General features: G+C 41.3%; 1 protein-coding gene across 2 annotated transcripts; it reads right to left on the bottom strand.

The window, feature by feature from the left end:
• Positions 1–687: 687 nt before the first annotated feature.
• Positions 688–17,898, bottom strand: ttf2 (transcription termination factor, RNA polymerase II). Of its 2 annotated transcripts, none has more exons than XM_080412596.1 (24): positions 17,863–17,898; positions 15,333–15,404; positions 14,502–14,607; positions 13,771–13,857; positions 13,070–13,139; positions 11,609–12,544; positions 10,354–10,525; positions 9,641–9,817; positions 8,883–9,034; positions 8,438–8,519; positions 7,941–8,069; positions 7,540–7,690; positions 7,312–7,417; positions 6,241–6,425; positions 5,862–6,015; positions 5,665–5,756; positions 5,447–5,532; positions 4,604–4,743; positions 4,053–4,232; positions 3,597–3,655; positions 3,246–3,399; positions 1,966–2,048; positions 1,416–1,490; positions 688–1,215 (listed from the first exon to the last, which is right to left on the bottom strand). In XM_080412596.1, exons 2-24 carry the CDS (start codon positions 15,358–15,360, stop codon positions 1,071–1,073), a joined length of 3,549 nt encoding a protein of 1,182 aa, XP_080268722.1. In that variant the 5' UTR covers positions 15,361–15,404; positions 17,863–17,898; the 3' UTR covers positions 688–1,070. The 2 variants fall into 2 exon arrangements, with proteins under 2 accessions (XP_080268722.1, XP_080268721.1); XM_080412595.1 differs by having other exon boundaries at positions 690–1,215; positions 10,405–10,525; positions 17,863–17,896.
• Positions 17,899–18,016: the final 118 nt, after the last annotated feature.

The raw sequence follows: 18,016 nt of genomic DNA, 5'->3' as shown, positions 1-18,016 counted from the left end.
GTACATTTTGAAGTACATTGCATTATTAATATTTTGTGAAAAAAGTACTCCTGGGCTGGACCAGGACCAAATATTGTTGACAATTTTGTCCAGAGAAGTTTGTGTTCTAAATAATACCCCAATATTGTTCATTGTTCAATCAACAAAATTAACTGAACCTGGGTGGCAGGTGCAGTACACTGCCCCTTAGGCTACTGCAGCATCCAGGCTAGCTGACAGACTCCAAACATGACCTATATCCAACCCCCTCATATCAATTATCAATATGTGTTCAACGACTAAAATGTAAAAGCACCCTAATCAAAGCAATTAAAAGTTGGTTTATTGCACCAGTCAAATATCTATTGCATTTGTTGGTTAATTTCTAGCCTGTTTATTACTTCAAAATAAGTCATGCGAGTGAATCACATCGGTTGCAATCAAAATGAATTAATTTTCAATTGGGTCATGTAAACACCATTCTAAAAAAAGAACCCCTTTCCTCCATTACATGTTGCTTCTACAAAACTGTCAAAACTCTTGGCATTAGGGATAAACCGCAGTGTATTACCTCTGTTATTTGCTGTGATAAAATCATGGGCAATGAAATGATTTTGAAAGCATGCCCTGTAAATATTCTTGTACATGTATTTATTTGTATCATTTATTGTCCATTTTGCATATCAAACCAACAGAAAACAATTCAGAGACAATACAAAAACAAACAAAAGCAAATAAACAAAACAAACAGAAAACAAATGACAAATCTTTAAAATGTATATACACATTGTTAATGTATTCCTAGCCTCTTGGACAATTTCAATTTAGACATTTAGAAGACACTCTAATCCAGGGTGAATTCTAAAGTAACAAGTTACATTACTTGTGAGAACTTTGAGAGGAAACAAAATATTTTGTGGAATAAATAGCAGAGAGAGCAAAAAATGCTACCGGCATATCTGCAAAGAAGTTGACATTCACTGATGGCTATAGCTGATATTTATCCGTTAAGTGTGACGCATCAATTTTGCACAGGCTATGTTGGTGTATTGGTTATCTGCAATGTACCAGGGTCTTCTACCAACATCGCCTCAAAGCCCAAAGATGACCCTGAGGTCAGCCAGGGAGAGCTTGGTGACGGAACTTCCCGTTCCAGAGAGGACTTTCTGGGCCAGCTCCTTTTTCTTCTCCTGTAGGATGGAAATCTTGTCCTCCACTGTGCCCTCACACACAAACCTGAGCACAAAAACACAGGAGAACTTAAATTTACATGCATTTATTTATTCATTTGTCAGGGAAAATGTACATAAGAAGGAGATAATATAGAAGCCCCTGGGATTTGGTATGTGATCTGCGATTCGTTTGAGAGTACACTGCAAACACACATGCGAGGTAATTTACGTTGCCTGTGAGGACTCATGTATTCAATATTTTACCTGTGAATGGTAACGTCTTTGCGTTGTCCTACTCTGTAAATGCGGTCGCATGCCTGGTCCTCCAAGGCTGGGTTCCTGTTAAACAGACAATGAGTTCCGGGCTTAGCTCACCTTTTAAATAATGTTATATCGGACCTGAGTTGATCTGTTCTGTTAGTTCATGTTGACAATTGTGACAGAATATAAATAACCTGCAATTTTCATTATGCCAATTTGTACTGTATATGTGAGACAGTAAGAATTAAACTCAAATACTGAAGTAAATGTATTTCAAACATTTGAGCATGTGTCATTTCAGTTTCTGTAGCGTTTCAATTAACGTAGCCGGCTGAATTTTAACTAAACTGACCTCAGGCCTGGGGTTAGTTTGTTTTTACTATTCTGAAATGTCCCCACCCTGGCTAATAGTTCTGTTAGCTGGTGTACTGTTGTAGCTGTCAAACACACGAGCCAAAATAAAAATTATCCTGGGAATTGCTTGCCAGTACTATTTCTGGCAAGCAATTACTCGCTCTCTCTGTGTCTGTGAGTGTGTCTGTTTGTGTCTCACCAGTGCATGTCGATGAGGAAAAGGTGGTTTCCCCCAATGAGGTTGAGCCCCACACCTCCAGCACAAAGAGAAATCAGCATCACCTTGGAGAAAACCAACCCCAGAAACTTGTTTAAATATAACAAAAATGCACTGTGGGGTGGGAGACGGCTGATTTAAGCAGTCACACCAGGCCTGAGTCTAAATAATTGGACTCAGAGCTACATGTGACTTTGTGCATCGAGGTTATCGACGCACATAGGATAAATCAGTCATCCCCACACACATTCCAGGGGGAGCCATTGTCCGGACAGAACAACATCTGCTCTCCTCTGACAATTTCTTCTATAGCTATGTAGTTTAATTCCCTCCAGTACCACAACTTGGAAAGCAGCTTATGTGATTCTATAACGGCAAGGAAATAAAGTGTATTTTGACCCAAAACCTTGCCTGTCGTCTGTCTGCAACTAAGCCTGTTACATGCACATCATAGGAATTAATTTACAACTAGAAAAATTGCTCCTCAGAGCACAGGTCTCCGCCAGGTCAGGTAGGTTATTGAGGGCCAGCAATATTCGGAATTCGTCAATCAGGATGGAATATAGAAAATCGGATGTATCCGTCTTGACCACTTGACTATAGAGATAATGTGTACTGATTTGCGTGATGTTTGGACACAATTTGTGGAGTAATATTAAAAAAGGTTTTGCAAAAAAATCTGCCTCCTGGTGGCGCAATAATAGGGCAATGTTAATACATTCATTGCCAATGAAACAAAACAGGTCAATTTTTTCCAAAGCCCAGAGTGCCAATGACATGTAACACCTAAAAACTGTTTTCAGTGTTTACGCCAGAGGGTGCTCTTTGTCCAACCTTTTGAGTGATCCAATGACTTCTGGAGAAGAGTATACCCGGAAATAACGTCATCACAACAAACCCAGCCCTCGCCGATCTAATGTTAAATGAGTCATAAATCGGCCTCCTGGTGGCGCTATAGCAGGCCCATGTGAAGAATTTGAGGCAGAGGTTCTGCTCTGGCATCCAGTGAGTATGTGAGCAGTTTCGCTGCCATCATGCCAACGGTGCCGGAGATTAGCTCTTCACAGACACACGGACAGGGTGCAAAACATAGTCTCGGGCATGCCTTCGGCCTGGCGGAGACAATAATATCCCTTTATAGGTCCAATCTTTAAAAAAAAAAAAAATACTTTAATGTAATGGCAGGCATGATCGCAGGCCGTCTACTAACCATACTACCCTAACCTCTGCTAAAACATTTAGTGAGTGTAAACTAGGGCTACCTGTGGTCCTTTAGGGTTGGTATTGAACTCCTCAACCAGGTCCATGCGTTTTTTGGGGGGCACGGAGCCGTCGATGACCCCGTAAGTCAGACCCAGCTTCTGTAGATGGACCGCCACAATCCGAAGCATGCTTGTCCACTGTGACACTATCACGCTGGAGGAAACACACACATATATACAGTATACAGTATGTGTGTGTAGAAATATATTGAGGGAGATAGCTTAGAGAAGACACAGATGAATCTAGTGGGATTCGATCCCAGGCCAACAAGTGTGTGTGGTTCTGGAGGTCAAGAACCACTACAGCATCAATGAGCATGATACATTTTAGGTACTTGTTGGCGGGGTTACCTTTTCTGATCTTCGCTCTTCAGTTTGATTGCCTTGAGTTCAGTCATAACAGCAGAGATCTGGTTTGAAATATTGACACAGACACAAACTTTTTTAACTCATGAGGATAAATGTCTTATAAGTCTTGCCAATAAAGCTGCAATCCTCCCAAACTTTGTTTAATGAATAAAACGTTTGACCAATCGGTATAGTACAGTATGTTAATACAATACAACTAACACAACTGGCTGGGGGTGGTATCCCTGCTCTTCAACTGAGAAATGTAGATTGTGTGGTAGGGTAGTAACACTACTAGTTCACAAGAGGTATTGCTTTAAGCTCAAAGCGCAATATTTCCTCTGCCCAAACAGGCATTCCGTCTTAGCTCAGCAGTAGAAATTTCAGCCCTTGGTCATAAACCCTATGGATTGCAGCTTCAAAGCTACGCAAGTACAATGGCAGCAGCTAGGCACAGACCTTGGTGCTGTCACAGGTGCTCTCAAAGAGCTGGGCGGGAAAGCGGCTGCCGTTGAGCGTCACTGTGTCTTTATGGTCTGGATCTGATGATGAGGGACTGGAGGAGAGGCACAGAGCATTGAGCTGCTCCTCTAGAGACAGGATGATGCCATCACCCTGCAGTTCAGTCTGGTCCAGAGTCTGGGGAGAAGAAGGGGAGTGACAGTTGACGGATTCTGATTTAATCTCATTATCCCACTCTGTCTAACTAATTGCATAGCAGTGTTTCATCAGACAACTTGAATTGTAAAGTGGTGCCACTAGGCGTGTGGTGTGAGAGAACACATTGTCACGTTACCATGTGTTGTGAACTTGTAGATATGCATTTTTTGTAATTCTTTTAAAGCTTATTTTTACATACGAATTTTTTTTTTTTTACATATGCCCAAAATAGGGACACCAGGGTGAAAGTGGTTAAAAATCAGGACACATCGGCTGCATAATTGCCATTAACGATGTAGTCAAAACAGTCAAAAAATTTCGGATATATCAGTCTGCCCGATATAGTGCACCTTCTTGAGCAGTGAGACGTGACAGCAGCACTGTCGGAGGCGCAGCAACAGAGACAGGATGTGAACACCAGTGCTGGCGGCCTGCTGGGACGATGATGTCACTGCAGACTCTGACTGGGATAGACCAAACTCCTGGGCCACTGAGATGGACAGACACATACAAAAAAAAGAACTTAATTTAGTGCCTCAACAACTCAACAATCTTGCCTTGTAATTAGTGCCATTTATAAATTCCTACAGGGCTGTAACTATTAACTCATTCAGTGCCACTCGACGTCTAAGACGTCCGTTGTATCATAAGCCCTGTGCCACTGGACGTCTAAGACGTAAAAAAAATAAAAAATAAAAGATATGATTTGAAAATGTTCTGCTCCATTCACTTCTTGTTTAACTTCTTACTGAAAAAGGCTGTATCTCAGCTCCTAAGCACTTTTTTTTTTACAATGAATTTTGGCTCTGGCACTCAGAGCCAAACTGCCAGAAATAAGTCAGGCACTGAATGAGTTAATTATCTTCTTACCGATTCCATCAATTACTTTTATGATTAATTGAGAAGCATTTTTATATATATATATATATATATATACACATGCGTATATTTATTTATATATCAAACAATTTACACTTAAGACATTTCAGATATTTTCTACTTGGTTATCCATGATTGTCACACAAAAATAGTGAGCTTGTGGACTCACGGCTATTTAGCCATTTTAGAAAGCCGATTAAATTCGTTCAATTAACTGTTGCACGCCCAGATTCCTCTGTTTGGAGCTACATTCATTGGAGAGTCTTGATCGATCTCAGTGCTCAACCGCAGCGATCAACCGTCTGATATCTCACCTTTGTCGAAGGGATTGGAAGTGGAAGTATTTGCTTTATTCACGTCATTTCCCTCGTGTCTCTTGAGGTAGTTTTGCAGAGTGGACCTGGACAAGAAGAACAGGCATTTTTAACCAATGCCGCTGTCCAGAATGCCTCACACACACAAGGTATGGGGGTTCTATTACTTTCTTAACTTCAATTCATGATTGTTTATTACAAATAATTGTGTGTCACACCTTGACTGTGCAAAGACCACATCGTAAACAGCCTGCTCATCCTCTGACAGTTTGACACGGTGAAGCTCACAGGTCCGGTCAGGAAGGTTCACCTGCAGCACATACAGTACCTTCAGTCAGCACCAACATAGGTTCTCAAGTGTTCCATTTCTCATTAATATTGTTAAGGGGGGGGGGGGGGGGGTGTGTGTGTGTACCAGTGGTTTTCCTGAGGAGTCCCGTTGGTCTTTCATGCGTCTGAGCAGGAGACTCTTGGTTAGGAGGTTGAGTCTCTCCCCTCCTCTCTTAGAGCCGTTGTCTACCTGAGCCTTCCACAGCTTGTACTCGTCAAACGGAGAACAACGCAAGAACCTGGCAGAGACACAGGGAATGAGAGAGAGAGATGAAGTTGGAGTATTGCATCATGGGTAAACATTTTAAAGACACTAAATGAAAGACAAACAATTCATGATAATTTCCACCATTGAATAAAAAGGTCCAAATTGCAAGGTTTATGCGAGTTTAGGAACTTAAAGTTTTTATTCACATCAAGACAGGCAAACTGGTTTCACCCAAATGACAGACATGTTCTCTTACTTGAGCAGGGAGTACATGTCCAGCAGATTGTTTTGGATGGGGGTTCCAGTGACGGCCCAGCGAGCCTGGGCTCTGAGCCTGCATGCAGCCTGCGATTGCTGAACCTTGGGGTTCTTGATGTTGTGTGCTTCATCCAGAACCACGCGGGCCCAAGCCACACGCAGCAGAGGAGCCGCATTTGACGGCTACAAAAATCAAACACAAAAGTTTGTTAGGGTTCAGTTAATGCGTCTCAAGTTCGATTTCTGGTTGAGGGTTGGTGGTGCCTCATGTCATTCCTCCCCTCTGTCTATAGTTCCGTCTCTTTTCACTGTTGCATCTCAACAAAGCAAAAATTCAGTCTCTTCATTCACTCCATTCTGCCTCAACATTCCTGCCATTCTTAACTGTCCAGTCCAATAAAAAGGAAACAATTTCATGTAAAAACATGATTCATACATTCAGTCTCGTGCTTTTTTCATGTTCAGACTTGAAATACCAAAGCCCCTGAGGTGATGACACTTTACATGTACAGCATCACATGCATACAACTTTAACAATACTAAGAATCTAAGACCACCACTAGCAGCCCCTAGAGGCCATGCTGCTCATTACACCCAACTGAAAATGTTGGCCAAAGGGAAAGTGTAACGGCCACAGGGTCACCAAAATCAATTGGGTTCATCCTAGCTGAGCACATTACGTTTTATGACAATCTGTCCATTTGAATTTTAGACATTTTGTGTGCAAGGGTAGCGCTAGAGGCTAGACCAAAAGGGTATTGGGTTACCAATTGACCATTGTCTGGGGTTCATGAAGTTAAACATTACATGGCAATCTAGGATGTATTTATTTTTTAAATGTACCATATACCAAAGTGGTGGACAGACAGAGCTCCTTAGAGCAGCGCCACTAGAGGCACTAAATCGTTTGGTTATGGTGCCTAGTGTTAGTAATGCAAGGGCATAGTAGGCCAAAATCCAGTCCCCCACCAGAAAAGGAGCAAATGGCAGCAAAGTCAGCGTGGCATTTCAGCTCCAGAGGATATATACCACAACTTGATTGTTAGTGATGTTTCTGGAGTCTGCGTACCACACTGTCTGAATCCTTGGTGGGTCGCTCAGCATCCTCCTTCTGCACGGGGATCTCCTTGGACACCAGACTATATGTGGTCACCACCACATCATGGTTAGCCAGCCTGAGGAACACACAGAAGAACTCAATAATACCACTAATCATAATAGTTTATAGAACTATTAAGAATTATTTACGGGGGAACAGATAGTCCAAAAAAGCATGCGCGTGTGTGTGTGTGCTTACACTCTGGCGCTCCTCTGCCGGTTGGGCCCATGGTACAAATATACACTCAGTTTTCCTGTCTTGACGTGTCTGTCAATCTCGTTCTTCCAATGGTGAATCAGGGAGGCGGGGCAAATGATAAGAGTGCCCGTGGAGACCACCAGACCGGAGTCTAGAAAATAGTGTTTTAAATAATTTAAAAAACAAACATATGCCAGTAAACAGTACCATGAATTAGAAATTTGCCTCTGCAGCACAGTGCATTATTTTTCAATAACCGTGCGGCTCAATGTTGATTAGCTTTTACAATGTATTTCTCAACCTGGTGTATGTGTTCCATTATATCAGGTATCATATCATCTACCCGACTAGGGTAGTTAGGTTAGATGTATCTACTGTGTGTGTACAGTATAGATGCCTACCATTCTTAGATATCCAGCTGTCCAGTTTTTTGTCGTTGTCGTCTTTGTGATCCTCCTCTTTTGTCTTCTTCTTCTGGGCCAGGATGAGCGCGATGATGGTCAGGGTCTTCCCTAGACCCATGTCATCCGCTAAAGGCAGGTCGAGGAGAATGTATCGGGAGGAAACATGATCACCAATGTCATAAGAAACGCATGTATTTGGCTTATTTTCTCATCTAGAGAAAATGAGTTACAAGTTCAACTAAAGAATGACCCACATGTAGACAACAATCATCTGACTCCAGATAGAATGATCATGCAAGACATACATGATCAGGTATTTAATGCCTTTGTTGCATAATGTCCTCAGTTTCTCTTTTACAAAAGTAAATGAGAAGTTCACTCCCGAGTCCCCTTAATACTTCGTAGTTCGTATCCACTGATACACAGCCAGGCAGCATGTAGGAGGGAAGGCTCATGACTCAAATGGAGCAAATGGATAAAAAGATTAATCTTACCCAGAATTCCTCCAGAGGGTTTCTGATTTTCTCTCCATAGCAACCAGGCTAAAGCTTGCCTCTGGTGGGTCAAGAGTGTCACCTGGTCAACCAATCAGAACACAGAGTCATGTACATGAACCATTAAAACACAAGAGAATGTCAGCAGCTGTCTAACAGTGTGGTTGAGTACGCATCAGGATACATATACAGTAGATTTAAAACAATGAATAAACAAAGGAAAACAAAACAGGAACCAACTGACTGAGTGGTATTCTTAACAAACCAACACATCTAACGCAGGAGTTCTTCTTTTCAGTAGGAAAGGTAAAAAATATATATTTACTCGCAAGTTGCGATTCATAAAAATGGGTCGGCACCCAAAACGGGTCACAACCCCTATCTTTGGGAAACGCTTACCTAAATAAGTGGGAGGGATTCCTATCTAACTATGTGACATCCTAACCTTGATTCCCTTGGGGTCTGAGACCTCAGTTTCAGGACCAGGACAGGACTCCATGGACTTGTGTAGGTGGTCGATGGCCACCGAGGTGGCGTTCTTCACAGCCAGCATGCGGTCATCAGTCATCCTCCCCCCGTAGAATGCTGCTGATTGTGCTGTAAACCACAAGAAAAACATTTTAATTGGCAGATGAGTTCCAAATTTAAGGCAATGATTTAGCATCACCCTTTGAATCAATTGTTCACTCACTTTTACTGACACGTGTCTGTACAAGTGATTCATGTCTTGAATTACTCAGACTCATTTTCATTGTCATTCACTTGTCTCGCCTGAATAATTGACTCAATGTCGGCTAAACATCAAGTAATCAATGTTTGAATTTTGTTCAGAAATACATTTGAACAAATGCGTGTTTTAAAATGTAATAAAACACAACATAACTTACAGACATAACTTGAAGAGAAAAGTAATGGTGTTCGATTGCCTGTCTCAAGCAGGTTTTGAGTACAGAAAGATTAGATTTTAATACTGTACTGAAATTAATGGAATCCAGTGCCAAACTACAGTATGCTTTGGAAAATGGTCGGGACTCAGCAGTAATGTCAACAATACCGTCAGTCATTGTCAATGGGCTGAACATGCCAGACTCTCTGTATGGTTCTTTAAGGTGTCTCCTTAACAGAGAAAAAACTTTATATAATAAGACCTGTAAGAAGCTGCATACATGACAATATTCTGGATTTGTACAGTGTGTTCATTACCTCCGTTCATGTGGCTGTAACCCTGGCTAGAGCTGCCCGAGGCCTGTAGGTGGAGAGGGCCTGGGGCTGGAGGGTACGGCAGGAGGACTGTGCCCCCCTGCCGACTGAACGGGTTGCTCTGGCAGGGAGGGGCCGCTGGCTTGGCATAATCGCCACCACTAGCTCCGCTCGGGGACTCTAGAAGGGTAAGATTCCTGTGAGAAAGCTAATAACAATAACAGCTAGTATGCAGGTAACTGCGTCAAAACTATAGTTTTGGTGCAGTTTTGCGGGGTATATTATATATAATATATCCCTGCTGTCCGGCAGAAAACAGCTAACTCCAAAATGTTCATTTTTCAGGAAATGAAAAAGTATCAAAATGGAGTTAGCTGGTTCCTGCTGGACAGCAACGATATATGAAGAGGGACAGGGGGTTGGATATAACTCCAGGTGGTATACCACAGTGGTTCTCAAACATTTTCGTCAAGGCCGAAAAGGTATATTTATTTAGCCGTGGCCCCCCATCAGAAAATATTTTCTGCCAGGGACCCCCATAAATTATATTCCTAAATGATTCCAAAGTGGCCAAAATTTTAAGATTTTTCTAAATGTTTCAAACATTTTCAAATGGCCAAAATACAAATTAGGATTAAAGTGGTTGAATTGTTCCTCATTTTGCTGGGGGCTCCCTGGAACCCACCCAGGGTTGCCTGGGGGTCCCCGGAACCCACTTTGAGCACCACTGGTATGCCACATCTGGGTGTACAGCTGGAAGGTGTTACCAGGTTGAGAGGCAGCGGTGATGCTCAGAGAGTCTAGCGCATCCTCCAGATCTTTGACCTGACTCTTCAGCCTCTCCCCCTTATCAGGCAAAGCAGAGACATTCACTACAGACAGAGTGGCCTGTTGGAGCAGAGAGAGACAGAGAGACAGAATAGTTACATATTGTTGCTGTCGGGTGTAAACCTCATTATGTCCAAAACCGTTACTTTTCAGGATTCAAATTAATAAATGCTACTTTTGTGAGACACTGTAGTATGACAAAGTAGGGCATTCATTTACAGGGGGGGGGGGGGGGGGGGGAGATACATAAGTCAAAATAAGGCGATTTTTCTGCCCTACAGCAACGATATGGACCTGCGCATCTCAATAATAAAGAATAGTTATGGTATGTACATGTGGACCTGTGCACCTCAATAGAGTAGTGATGTAGTAAGAAGTAGTCAATTTACACACTGGTCCTCTATGATGCCACAGAACTTATGACAGTTACACTGTTATACATTTAGACATAGTTATCTCACATAAACATAGTCTTATATCCTGCCCTGCCTTCTGCAGTTTTGGTGGTCTAGACCAGTGGTTCGCCAACGTTTTCGTATAACGGACCCCCAAATTCGTATGCATTTGCCAGGGACCCCCAGAGGAGAAGATGCATTTAAAAATATATACATTTTTAAAAATGGCAGATGTACAAGGTCGCAGCACGGCACAGCAATTTTTTTGTGAGCTTGCCATTTTATTATATCCAACATATAAATATGGATTAAATGGTTAAAATTCCCCTGGAACCCCCCCCCCCCCCCCCCGTTAGGTATCAATATTGTTGTCGGGGACATCACATATTACTGCTCATTTTGTAGTGAGCATACAGACACTCCTACTGGGAGAATACAGCATCTGCCTGCGTATAGACTACACCAGTGTTTCTCAACGTACTAGGGTCTGGGGACCACCAGGGGTCCAATAAATGGTCCCTTATGGGTCGGTAACTCTGAGAGTGTACATGGAACCAAAGGGTCCATGTAGATTGGGGTTCCAGAGATATAAATAAAATCATGGGGGTCAATGTCCTAATGCATATCAAACTTTGGCCTAGAAATTCAAAAAGGTTGAGGATCACTGGACTACACCATCTGGTAGACCACCTACACAGAGGAAGATGTTTGATTTCCACTGAACACACAAAAATCATCCATCCCTCACCTTTTTCTGTTTGAGCTGGGCAGAGAGCAGACTGTGTAGCTCTCTGGGATCTTCCCGTTGACCTCTGACCTGGGAAGACTGCTGGAACCCTGGGAAGGTGGTCAGGGTCTTCTGCACGGAAGCCACCGGGGGAGTCCTCTGAGTGGCAGGCTTCACTGACACCAACACTACATCATCGTCGTCATCATCATCATCAACGCCAATGCTTGCATTGTCAGATCTGGATTTATCTTGTTCTTTGGAGTGAGTGGCATGTGGTTTTGTGGGTTTGTCAGAAGACGGGGAGGTGCGGGTGTCTTCTTCAGGGCCTGCCTGAGTGATGCCAACAGGAGAGGAGTTGGAAGCACTCTCCTTTGTCTTGTGACTGGTTTCTTCCCGAGTTTCATTGGTTTTGATAGCACCAGTCGGTTGTTGGGTGGAGGCCCTGTCAGGATTCGGTTGGATTTCGCATGCTCCGTCGGTGTGTGGGGACTTGACACTAGCGGTACTATAGTTCCTGGTTTCTTGGCATCTCTCTCTATGGCCATCTTTAGTTTTCTCTTTCACTTCACCAACTACGTTTTTCACACTGTCATCTTTGGAGACGTTTCTCTCCTCATTTGAAACTCTCCTCTTTACCTTCATTCCCGGTGGAAGATGTTTACCTCTATATGAAGCTGACGAGTACGACCTCCCGCTGTCCTCTTCTTCAACAATTTTGCTATGTGCATCTTCTTTTCCATTGCAGTCTTCACTTCTGCTTTCCTGGCTTGCTGTCAGTCTCTCACTTGTTTGCTCCCTTGCTTTTTTCTCCGTCTCTCCAGGTGCCATCATCTTCTTCCATTCAGAATCCTGGTGGTCCGTCTTTTCCGGAGCCTTGAAAGGGTTTCGAACCTCTGGCAGGAAGGAGGGCTGAAGTGGTCTGCCGGATAATGGGTTCTGATTCTCCTTCTCTGGCTGCAAGGTGGGAAAACAGCAGACATTTTAGCCAAGTACAGATTATTCGAAGGATGTTACCAAAAGAACGGAGCAAAGACAAGCAATGGTGGGTGAAAACAGAAAAATTTAAATATTACTGTCAAATGAACACATGATGTGTCAGTGCCAAAAAACTACTGATTTGAAAATAGTCAATGTTGGTTTCAAGGATGTGATCAAGACAACACTAAAATAAGGGAATAATAAGGGAGAAACAATTAGGCTAATATTAAAAGGCATATGTGAGATGCAGATTTCAGTTGCATTACTCATGACAAGGATATTACTTCCAACCAATGAAGACTGTATGAGCAGTCAATGGAAAGCTCACTTTACTTCTAGTCCTGATACTTTAACGCTTCAACCATGTGTCAAACTCTTACCAGAAATGTACATGTTCAAAAGCTCTGCTTAAGAGAATGAAGTTGAACTGAGACCCTTTGAATTTACAGAGGGATGAACAAATGCATGATTCTATAAAAGCAAAGTCAAGTAATGTCTTACTGGAGTCCAGGGCACATTTCCACACCACTTCTGTCCTGCCTTCTTCGATACAACACAACGGTAGTATAACCTGTAAAGACAGCTTCAGTGTTACACATGAACAACCACATGATTCACACATATCCAGGCGCACACACACACAATAACGTGCATATTCAATACAGGCATTACGCACCTCTAACTTCTTATGAAAATGATATATTGTGGGTGTCCAAGTGGATCAGATTTGGGTTAGAGTAATTCTAAACCAAAAAACAACATTGGGATCACTTTGATATCTGATCTGTAATCATAGAATTATCTCAGAAAACATTAGGTCAATAAGAAATTTGTTCGATTAATCAAATAATATAGCGAACACCCAAAATCAAACTACTTGGATATACACGTAGATTTAAAAAAAAAATTACTCTTGATTTTTGTGACCCAATGGCACCACCCATAAGCCAAACATTCCACTTTCATACAAGACATCTCAAAATCTAATGGACGGATTGCCATAAACACATTTATGTCAATGGATAAGTCAGTGTCATCTGCGTGAAAATATTGGTGGTACTCATAACCCTCTGTAAAACACAGAGCCGGTTCAAGCACATGATTCAAACACATATCCAGTGTCCCTGTAAACGCCATTGTGCTTGTTGTCTCTTGCGTTTTCTAAGCCATGCTTCAGATATAAGAACAATGCAGACACACACCTGTAGGTCTGTTGACGCGGATCACGTGTGAGAGCTTGAAGTTCCACCATGGAGTCTTCATGGTTTATGCAGTGGGATGGTTTCACACTAAAAAGGGAGGCACATGAAAGGTTAAAACATTATTTCAACTTCCTTTAGACATCATGCAAGTCCGGAACAATAGCAGCAGGAAAACACACCCACCTTTTCATCCAGAATTCATTTTCATAATTTTCCCAATTATATGCCAAAACAATTACAATCTGAAAGAACTGACACGTTCAAAAATGACCAAATTACTAGACTCTTGGATGGTGTGATCTCTTACTGACATGTTTTGATTTGTCAGTCCAGCTCATGATATCGCAGAGGATCAGAAATGTATTTTAGCCCTAAACCATTCAATGCTTTATAAACGAACAAAGCAGTAATATTTTGAAATTAATTCTTTGACACTGTAAAGCTATAAGAACTGGAGTGATATGCTGCACTTTCTTGGTATTGGTGATGTATTTTTTGCTTTCGTATTTATGATACGAAAGCAAAGAAATACATTTATGATAGTCTTTATCCAAGGTTAGGTATTGGTAGGGACTCTGGCAGCAGCAGAGTCCAAATCCTCCTGTCTCACTCCATTAAATAATGAATGAAAAAGTTGTACAACTGCTGCTGTCACACAAACATTCAGTAATATGAAGTCTATGAATATAATGTAGGTATCCTAGTCAAGGAGGAATAATAACAGCTAATACCTTGCAGTTTGTGTGAAATCACAACCTTGCTTGTCAACGCAGACGTAGAAGCTTTTTCCTTTGCTGGCTCCATCTCTGATGCCTGTTTTCAACATGCACGGGCGTCCTGTACAGTCATTGACAAGGGCCCAATGTTAATTAAGTGATATAAAGTGGCGGAAGAAGTACTGACATGACATGTTTTACTTAAGTAAAAGTATCAATACCACAATGTAGAAATACTCAGTGACAAGCAAAAGTCTGTGTTCAAAATGTACCCGAGTAAGAGTACAAAAGTATTGGCATCAAAATATACTTAATGTACCAAATGTAAAATAACTCATTATGCAGTTTGTCCCATTTCACAAGTTCGTCATGTATAAAGATCTTTTGAAAATAGCAGATCTACAAGCTCACAACGTGTCGCTTGTGAGCTTATAGTGGTTCATGTATGTTTTGTAATAACCTTCAAAATATTCAAACTAACTAAAGTTTTGAAATAAGTAATTGTAGTGGACTAAAAATACAATATTTGCCACTGAGGCGTAGTGGAGTAGAAGCAAAAGTACTGAAAATTGGAAATGCTCCAGTAAAGTAAAGAATCCCTCAAAATGTTACTTGAGTACATGTACTTAGTTACTTTACACCACTGAATGTGATATAGTGGTACCATACATACAGGGTATGAACAGAAAGAGATTGGCGTTAGCTTTAGCCTATTAGTAATCACAGAAAACAGAACTTGCCTTGTCATTTGGCAATGTTTGAGAAACCAGCACTTCAAAAGGGTGGTTAACTTTCCAAATGTAAAGCTATTAAGGAAAACTAGACACATCATTTTCATCTACTTACCATGTTTATCACACAGAACTTCTTCCATGATCCTCTTGTTCTGTCAACTGTCGCAGTCAGTCTTGCCAGGTTCTGTGAGAGAAATAAGCAACCAGGTCTATGAAAACAAGCGGAAAAGCAGCGAGCCATCAAAATGTACTTAAAGTACCAAAAGTAAAAGTACTAAAATATTTGAAAATAGCCGATCTACAAGCTCACAACGCGTCGCGATGCGACGCGTTGTGAGCTTGTAGATCTGCTATTTTCAAATAGCCTAGGTATAAAATAGGGCTAAAGTGGTTAATGTATGTTTCATGATATCATAATTTATATCTGAAAAGTAACTAGTAACTAAAGTTTTCAAATAAATGTAGTGGAGTAAAAGTACAATATTTTCCTCTGAAATGTAGTGGAGTAGAAGTAAAAGTATTGGAAATTGGAAATACTCAAGTAAAGTACAAATATCTCAAAATGTTACTTAAGTACAGTACTTAAGTAAATGTACTTAGTTACTTTCCACCACTGAGCCTGGGAGATTTAAAACTATATCGCGCATTAAAAGATTCAATTCCAAACGAATGCTCAAGTTTAAAATGTTTTACTTCCAAGTTCAGTGCACCAATCATTACAAGTTACAATAAATAAATGTAATAAGTATGTGCCAAGAAATCGACTAATTTAAACTAGTGAGCAATAACCAATAAAACAAAAGCGGTCAACAAAATATAGCTCTCCCAGCTCACCCTGCTTCCATGGGCAAACCAACCAATAAAGGTGAGCAGGTGAGAGCCAAATTTATAATCACCGGAGGCCATCACAAAGGCACACCCACCAACAAGGTGCCAATGAGGTGCCTCCATCAATAATCTAATCCAGTGCACAAATACAATGCTCATTTGGCTCCTACACATATTAATTTGGGGGTCCTTGAAATGAAATGTTTGAGAACCACTGGTTTAAACTACATTAGTTAACAAGCCCAAATAAGCAACTCTATTTTAGAAACGCGCCCAAAAAAACGTAAACACCAATATTTTACAAGCAACTTTACAGAAAAACAAGCCCACGGTCGCTTATAATAAGGGGACATGGCAACACTATTTCATATTACATTGACCAATCACATGTAAGCAGGAAACGTTTTCGGGTTTGAATAATCAGAGCTCCGTTTCAGTATAGTCCTCTTGGGTATAGAGCGTCGCAGTTCCCGCCCACTTCCTGTTTTTTTTTTGGTGCCGGAAGAAAAAACTCAATGCATTTTTCCATTGACATTTCCAAAAATATTTATATCTATTAATTTAAGCCTCGAATCAAGCCATCATGACATGACATGAATCATGACCATAAACGTTTGATTCTGTGATTTTTTTTTGTTGTTGAAAACGGCAAAACAAAGGGTATTTATTAAAAATAGTATATCATATAATTAAATATAAAATAAAAAAAAATCACAGAAAAAAACGTGTTATGGTCACGATTCATGTCATCTCGTGATGGCTTGATTCGAGGCTTAAATTAATAGATATAAATATTTTTGGAAATGTCAATGGAAAAATGCATTGAGTTTTTTCTTCCGGCACCAAAAAAAACAGGAAGTGGGCGGGAACTGCGACGCTCTATAGAGACACACGGCCGGAAGCGGAAGGCCTACAAATCCACGCCCACTTTTGACACTCGGGGTCCGTTAGAACGATGAACTGCAGCTCTCAATGCAATCTCTATGAGAGGCATTGTAAAATACCGTCATTTCACTGGTTAACTACTGAGGCTGTAGCGATTTTTTTTGTGTTCTAATAATCTGTCCCATTTGTTTAATTTGTCCTTTTTAATGTCCCATATCTTTCATCTCGATATACTACCCACAATATACTATAATATACTCCATCAGTATGTCAAAACCGCTAGCATCGGAGATCCAGACTTTAAGTGGTCGCATCACGGACGCATCCCTTGAGGTTTTCAATACCCAGAAAACTGGCGAAAGTGGACGTTTTCAATAGGTTTTGGTCATTATCTCTGGAACAGAAGGTCCAATCTGCTCAGTTCAAAGCTTGTTGGATGCGTGACTTTGAGGACATTAAGCACGCAATGACACATTTTCGGGTTATTTTTTTTTTTAGGGGAGGCGAGATCTTAGTTGGGCAGGCGACTGCCTCTCCTGCCTCTACAGTGGGTACGCTGTCGGTCGGCGCTCGGCGCTCGTAAAGACAGTGATGTCACTGAAATGCCCGTCTGCTGTCTACCCTCTGCTGTGTTAGCATTATGGGTAACTCGTTAAAGTGGCAAATTAAATGTGAAACACATCAACTATTAAGAAAACAAGAAGATATGTTGACAAAGACACTCCATACATTTGGAAACATATTTTTATTTAAATCAATATCGTCTCCAGTTAATGTACGAATATTTCAAAAGTAGGCTAATTCTCATATCCTCTCATAGGGATTGCATTGGCAGCTGCAGTTCATCGTTGTAACGGACCTCGAGTAGCGGCGCTGTCTCAAAAGTGGGCGTGAAATTTGTAGTCCCCGTGTGTCTCTATGGTGCTTACCCGCGTGCCCCAAATGTTAACTTCTAGCTAAAAGACTGGTGAGTGGTGACGCAAGGTTACTTCTAGCGAACTCAGAAAAGCGAATCTGTTACGTTGAGTTGTCAAAACGACATTACCCAGCATGCAATGCTTTGAGTTGTCGAAACAGCATTAC

This window comes from Gymnoscopelus braueri (assembly GCF_963280865.1).
Source record: "Gymnoscopelus braueri genome assembly, chromosome: 18".
NCBI classification, from domain to species: domain Eukaryota; kingdom Metazoa; phylum Chordata; class Actinopteri; order Myctophiformes; family Myctophidae; genus Gymnoscopelus; species Gymnoscopelus braueri.
The sequence above is the reverse complement of the archived record's forward strand: the minus strand, read 5'-3'. Positions and strand labels throughout refer to the sequence as shown.